Source organism: Nothoprocta perdicaria, unplaced genomic scaffold (assembly GCF_003342845.1).
Source record: "Nothoprocta perdicaria isolate Ctin4 unplaced genomic scaffold, notPer1 scaffold_930, whole genome shotgun sequence".
Lineage (NCBI taxonomy): Eukaryota > Metazoa > Chordata > Aves > Tinamiformes > Tinamidae > Nothoprocta > Nothoprocta perdicaria.
Window position 1 is genome coordinate 1 of NW_020456233.1, and position 7,098 is coordinate 7,098.

General features: G+C 51.7%; 1 protein-coding gene across 1 annotated transcript; it reads left to right on the forward strand.

Moving 5' to 3' along the window:
• Window positions 1-5,148: 5,148 nt before the first annotated feature.
• Window positions 5,149-6,069, forward strand: LOC112958974 (olfactory receptor 14C36-like). The gene has a single exon (XM_026052924.1). The coding sequence runs from the start codon at window positions 5,149-5,151 to the stop codon at window positions 6,067-6,069; it is 921 nt and encodes a 306-aa protein (XP_025908709.1).
• The last annotated feature ends 1,029 nt before the right edge of the window (window positions 6,070-7,098 follow it).

A 7,098-nucleotide genomic window follows, 5' to 3' on the forward strand; every position in this document is an offset into this window, starting at 1 on the left:
TAGGTGTGCCTGCTTGAGCAGGAAGGTTGGACTAGATGATCTGTAGAGGTCCCTTCCAACCTTAAATATTCTGAAATATTCTGAAATATTCTGAGTAAGAAGGATTCCAAAATTGCAGTGTATTTCATCACAGGATGACTATCTCTGCAAGTTAGAAATGTCCCACTCTGCAAGGCCCTGCTTAGGAAGACCCTATTAGGCAGCACACTGAGAAACAGGCAAGAAGGGACCTTATGGATTCAGATGCGTCAATCTGGGCATTCCGTGCTGGTTCACAAGCCCCTGCTCTGGGATGGCTTTCACATTCCTCCTGTGAACTCCACAAACACACAGAAGGTGGGATGCTGCTCACCTGCACTGAAGTGTGCACAGCACTGACATGTGCATGGGAGCTCCTTCTCTAAGCTCCCCTTGTAATCGCTGGTGATGAAGGGTGTGAGTCAGCAGACAACACCCAAATACCTGTTTGAAGAGACATAGGAGATACCACAAAGTTGCCTCTCTTTACTTGCTGTCATGGAGCAAATGTGAGACCCACATCCTCATGGATCTTCAGGAGAAGGCCAGGTGGGGAATTTCCTTGGCCATCTCAAATGACCTCTTCCATTGCAACCGGAGCATCTTGCAGTATAAAGCTGAGATCCTGGCAGATCTTTACAGTGTAAAAAGCTAATACATTTCATTGCAGTTATCTGATTCACTGACATAGAAACAGGCTGCAGGGACAAGTCAGATGCCTCCATTGTCCAGCATACCCAAATATCTCCTCCAGGACACACAGCATGGAATCTATGGGAAGACATGTCCCTTTTGAGTCATTTCCGGACAAAAATCCCAGGGCATCTCAGGTGTCCTACCAGTGACCTGTTGGGGCCCGCTCCAAGGATGGCCGTACAGTGCCTATTAGCAGGCAGGATGCCTTGTTAGTAGATAACTAACTTGAAGGCCGACAGTGTACTTGTTCCATCAGCGGATCGAAAACAAAGGCAGCTGTCCGGCTGCTGTGTGACCATGAAGCTGATTGGAGAGTAGCTGTGGCGCACTTGTTTTTAGGCATAAAAGGTATTGTATCTGGAACCTTATAGGTAAACTAAAAAGGGATTGGATGCCAGCCCCGAAGACAGTTGCGAGACAGAGGCGAGAGGAGAGTGTGTAAAATCATGATTGGTCAGGGGTGTGGCTTACAGTTTACTGTATAAAAGTGTGTTGGAATCTTCAATAAACAGAGCATTGACTTAATCTCTATGAGACTGCGTCTCTGACTCCGGACGCTCCCTCGCATCACACGTGACCTGGATGTTGGTGATGAGGTCACTACTGTGCCAGTCCCTGATAGGCCAGCAGCAGGGATATGGCTCTGATCGTAACTCTGAGGTCACATCCTTCTCTGTAGACTTGATGTCATCAGCAGGGTCTGGGTTGCTGAGGTTTCTTGTCACGTCACCTCTGTCCCTGCTGCTGACAGGCCAGAGCCAGCTGAAGGTTCCGGGCACATTGTGAAGTCACTTCTGTCCCCGTGCGCGATTGCCCGGCAGCAGGAGCAGCACCAGCCAAGGGTCTGGGAGGTCCCCTCAGTGGGAGCAGCTGATCAGAGGACCGGGCTGTGACACAGAGTGTGGGGACGCATCTGTCTGTGCAGAGGACAGACCAGAAAGGCGCTGGCCAGGCAGGAATGTCTCCTGAACGAGTGCTGGGGATGGAGAAGGAGCAACCGGCAAACGCCGGCACCTCATTCATGGACGGGATCCCTGGAGCGCAGGAGGGAGGTGAGTGGTGGGGCTGGAGGGAGAGGTGGGCGGCAGGGATGGGACCCACATGGAGAGCACCAGGATGGTGGGAAGGAGCCCTGGGCCAGGATAGCCTGGCAGGAGCTCCCCCAGCGAAGGGACAGGGATTCCTGGCCATGGGCACTTCCCCTCAGACAAAGCAGCCCAACAGGAACTCTCTGCTTGCACCTGACGTTGGTTACGGAAGAACAAGGTGCCCCGAAGATGTTTCTTGAGAGCCTTTGATGCAGCCACCCAGAAGTCCTCATTAGCCCATTGCCTGTTCGTGTCGTGTGAGGAGATGCCCAGCACTTCAGGGGAGGAGAGCTAGAAGGGGTTGAGGGGGCAGAGCCTGGAGCAGAGACGTGGCCAGGTCGGGGTGCCTCCCCTTCATGCAGCACCCTGTGTGTGGACGGGATGGGCTTTCCCTACGGCAAGTGCTGGAATGTCTTTGTTTGGGTACAGGGCAGAAATGCAGGGTGCCCTCGGGCCCCTGTGCAGCAGTCACTGCTAGAGGACATGGTTGTTCTTTAGGTCCCCTGCTGTACCTGCTAGAGACATGTGGTTGTGCTGGTCACCCCAGGCATCTGACAAGGCCTCTCCAGCACTTTTCTATGCCCTCAAATCAAGGCTCTGCAAYGAATTACAAAAGCTGCTGATTAATCCTATAATCTTCCCATGCCTYTATTTCATCAGGAAATTGTAGTTGGCTCTCATTGTAGTTGGCATCTGGGGTCATTTCCGATGGCCAAGGCAGTTCCTCACCTGGACACCTCCTCATGCTCTTGGATGATGCAGGTCTCATATKCAGGGAGCTCATGTGCAGATCTCTGTGCTCTGCTGCCTTCGGTTTTGGCACGGGGAATCCCACCACCAATGTGTTTGCGGAGTTTACAGGAGGGATCTGAATAYGACTTCAGACTCAGTCCTAGGCAGCTACTGCCCAGATTGATATCTCTGAATCAGCACCTGGTGTCAATGAACTTGAGATTTCTCCACTCCTCAGTCTCCTGTCTAGTTAAGAGATGGAAAATGAGGCTTCCAGAATGGGACATTTCCAACTTTCTTAGAGAGTCAGCCTTTGAGGCAATAAATTGCCAAGTTGGAATCCATGTCTCACCACTCATTAGGAAATGACAACAGGTGATTATTTTAGTTTATTGAGGTGCACTTTTCCCAGGAGGAGGGAGCACAAGGGACAGGGCAATTGGCGAGTTCAGCTGGGCCTCTGCTCCTGAGCGGAACCAGGCTCCTGGGACAGAGGCAGCTCGTGGCAACCTGTGAGCCCTGCCCAGAGACACTGTGCAGGAGCAGCTGCTGTGCCAAGAGCAGCAGGGCTGCGGGCACTGCCTGCTGCTGCGCACAGCAGAGGGGTGAGCGGTGGTTTGGGGTGAGGGGAGCAGAGCAGAACTCACTGCATGGCAAAATCTTCACAGCTGTTCACATGGTAAGTTGCTGACTKCAGGGCAACACTGCTGAGCTTCCTGGAAGGGTCTTCTGCACACAGTCCATGTTCTTATGCACTAGGTTTTTAATAGACTATCTCCTGGATTATTCAGGGTCTAGCAGGCTCTTGCAAAGGGCAGGCTTGAGGGGTCCTTTCAGGAGGAAGAGCATGAGAAAAACTGCTGGAAAGGGAAGGAGATTTCCTTCAGCTCTGTGCTGAAGGAGGAATTTTCAATTTCCTACATTTGGAAGGAAGAATGAAGGAAAGTTTTTTTTTTCTGTTTTGAGAAGGAATCAGGAGATTAATATTTGTGGGAGAAAACTCATCAGGGCATTTCATCCCCACCTTAGCCTACAGGCAGCATCAACATCACCGTGGTAGCCTGTAAGGAGTTTATGTGGCCTTCTCCTTAGGACCTGTGGCCACAGAGCTCTCCCTGGACAGTGCCAAGGACCAGGAGGTTTTCTTAGGGCAAAGTTGAGCACATGGAGGGTGACATGGAGGGATGGCTGGAGGCAGCAGAGATGGGCAGGGAAGCAGAAGGAAGAGCAGGGCAGGAGCAGCCTCCTTTGCAGCCAGACCTGCATCAATATCCTGGGGCWTCTCTCCTGCTGCTGTGGCTTCACTTCTTATTGCTCCATCGAGGGGCTGAGAGTCACTGCTCTGTAATATCACCCTCTGCAACGTCACACGCCCAGCTGAGTAAGGTGAAGGCCTTCCAGAACACCTCTGTGTGCCTCTCCTTGCCTGCCTTGCCAGCAGTGTCAGGGTCCTGCTCCTGGTTTCCCTGGTTTCCTGTTCAAGCTGCTCCTGTTCCTGCTCTCGTATTGATGGGATTGGGTGTTTTCAGCTGCAGTTCAGACACTGAGGCTGCAAGCTGTGGAACAGAGGGCTCTGATGAGAGTGAGGTTTCCTAAGCCCCCTTCTGTCCTGTGCAGCTCCATAAAGAGCAGTGCCCAGGGCTGCTTTAATGCCCATCTTCAGAGCTAAAGAGCCTTCAGTTGCTTCCCTGTGTTGTCCTGCCAGGGCTGCCACCTGCCCTCCAGACAGGCTCTGCTCTCTCATGGACTATCTGTGGTATCCGAGAGAGCTGTGAGGAAGCTGCAGAGATGCTAAGAGTGTGGACGTCGTGGAGGGAGGCTGTTCATGAGCAACCGAAATGAGCCCTGCATGTCTCTGGCCATGAGCGTGGAGATCTCCCTTAGGTGTTTGGAGACAGGGTGAGAAATGTGGAGATGGGCACTTTGAAACTGCTCTGCTCTCAGCAAGGCCTGGTCTCCTTTTAGCGCAGCRTATGAAGATGACCATCTAGCTCAAGAAGACACAACCACAGGACAGAGGACACAAACACAGGACAGGTGGGAAATAGACTAATAGACAAATAAGATATCCCCATTCAGCACATAGTGACGGTGGATGCTTTCCTCTCTGGACTCAGAGTAGAAATGCCAAGGAGGTCTAATTTGAGGAACACTCCCCAGGGGTGACAAGTACATCTCAGGTCAAACAGAAATATTGAACAATTCCATAAACGTCTGTCCTCAATSTCTTTCTCCATAATCGGGAGGGAAGATGCTGAAAAGCCCATCCACATGTTGAGTGCATTTCACCTGACAGAAATGGTGAATGTCTGGGCACATCCCCTCCAATCCAAGTTCTAAGTCCCCCCCAGCAGCAGAGGYTGCTGGAACCCAGGAGCTGGGGTCCCTGCTCCTCTCAGCACACTCTGTCAGTGCAAAGTCCCAGCAAAGGAAGTGCACTAAGAGTCTCTTGGAAACAAAAGAGCTAATTTGGAGGGGGGAGGGAGGGGAATGACACATGAAAAATGAATGATCACTCTGCTGTTTTGTTTTCTTCTTTCTTCTTACAAATTCTCTCCTAATGTCTCAATGTCTTCTCCTCTTTGCGCAGTCCCCAATGATATGAGGGAGCAAAATGTCCAACAGCAGCRCCTTCAAAGAGTTCCTGCTCCTGGCATTCACAGACAGGCGGGAGCTGCAGCTCCTCCACTTCTCCCTCTTCTTGGGCATCTACCTGGCTGCCCTCGTGGGCAACGGCCTCATCATCACAGCCATAGCCTGCGACCACCGCCTCCACACCCCCATGTACTTCTTCCTTCTCAACCTCTCTGTCCTTGACCTGGCGTCCATTTCCACCACTGTCCCCAAATCCATGGCCAACTCCCTCTGGGACACYAGGACCATTTCCTTTTTGGCATGTGCTGCCCAGGTCTTCCTGTTTGTCTTCTTTGTAGGAGGGGAGTTTTATCTCCTCACAGTCATGGCGTATGACCGCTTTGTGGCCATCTGCAGACCCCTGCACTATGGGAGCCTCCTGGGCAGCAGAGCTTGTGTCCAAATGGCAGGAGCTGCCTGGGCCAGTGGGTTTCTCTTCGCTCTTCTGCAGACTGGGAATACATTTTCCATTCCTCTCTGCCAAGGCAATGAGGTGGATCAGTTCTTCTGTGAGATCCCCCAGATCCTCAAGCTCTCCTGCTCACACTCCTACCTCAGGGAGCTCAGGGTTACTGTAGCTGCTGCCTTTACACTCTTTGGTTGTTTCCTTTTCATTGTGGTGTCCTACGTGCAGATCTTCAGAGCTGTTCTGAGAATCCCCTCTGAGCAGGGTCGGCACAAAGCCTTTTCCATGTGCCTCCCGCACCTGGCTGTGGTCTCCCTTTTTATCATCACTATATTTTTTGCCTACCTGAAGCCCCCCTCCATCTCCTCCCCTGTCCTGGATATGGTGATGACTGTTCTGTATTCGGTGGTGCCTCCAGCACTGAACCCCCTCATCTATAGCCTGAGGAATGAGGAGCTCAAGAATGCCCTCAGGAAACTCATCCAATTTGTCTAATGCCACCAATAAATTCATTTATTTCCTTCTTGCTTTTGTTCTCTTATGTTCCTATAAAGGAAGAAATAATATTCTGTTTCATGCCAGTTCTCCACAGGAATCTCTCATTTGTCTCTGCACCAGGGACCATGTTGAAGCAGGATACCAGGCTTCCCCCTTCACCAGCAAAGAGTGGGGAAACTCCAAGCTCACTGGTCTGAGCAACCTCAGATGTCCTCCATGCAGTGAGGATAGTTTCCCTGTGCAGTGCCTCTTCCAGCACTGACTCCAAGGAAGCTGAGGGGCACAGAGTGAGGCTTAGATGAGTCAAGACAGGGGACTGATTCATTCGGAGAATCCAGCTCCCCTAGCTGCATTCTGGGTGTGTTTTTACATGCTCTCGCATGGGGGTCATAGCTACATTGTCTCTTCCCTCTACACTGCTCCAACACTCACAGTGGGGCATCACAGAAGGGGAAGACACTCTGGATGCAGCCTGTGGGGACAGACCTCTGCTGTTCAGGGCCATCCCCACACTGACACCACAGGCATTTCCTTGCTGCTGCCTTCAATGGGGACTGCAGCTTTCCTGGCAACATGTGCACAGACAGCAGCAGGGCTTTCTCTTTCCAAGGCTCTTCTCCTCATTTCCACACTGTCCTGCTGTGCTCTCTTATGTATATTTGCCCTAAGGGCTCTTGGAACATGGTGCTTCCTGGTGCATTTCTGTGCTCTCAGGCAGGACCAGGCCCTGGGCACCCTCGTGCCAAACTGGGCCTGCACTGTAACTTTTCCTGTAAAAAAAGAGCATCTCCCCTGTGATTTGCCCCAAGTGTGGCCTTTCTTCCAAGATTCATCTCMAATAMTTGAACAGAAAGGGGTCTTGGTSTTCTGCTTGTGAGCTTCATGGGATCYAAGGGATGAGCTGCGAGGATGTTAGATCTSTRTGATGTCCTAGGGACCGAGGGCAGCACATGYRAGTTCATTTCTCAGTGACCAGTGCCAACAGAGATGGGAAATGGTTTTGGAATCACTTGCACCAGGCTGTCC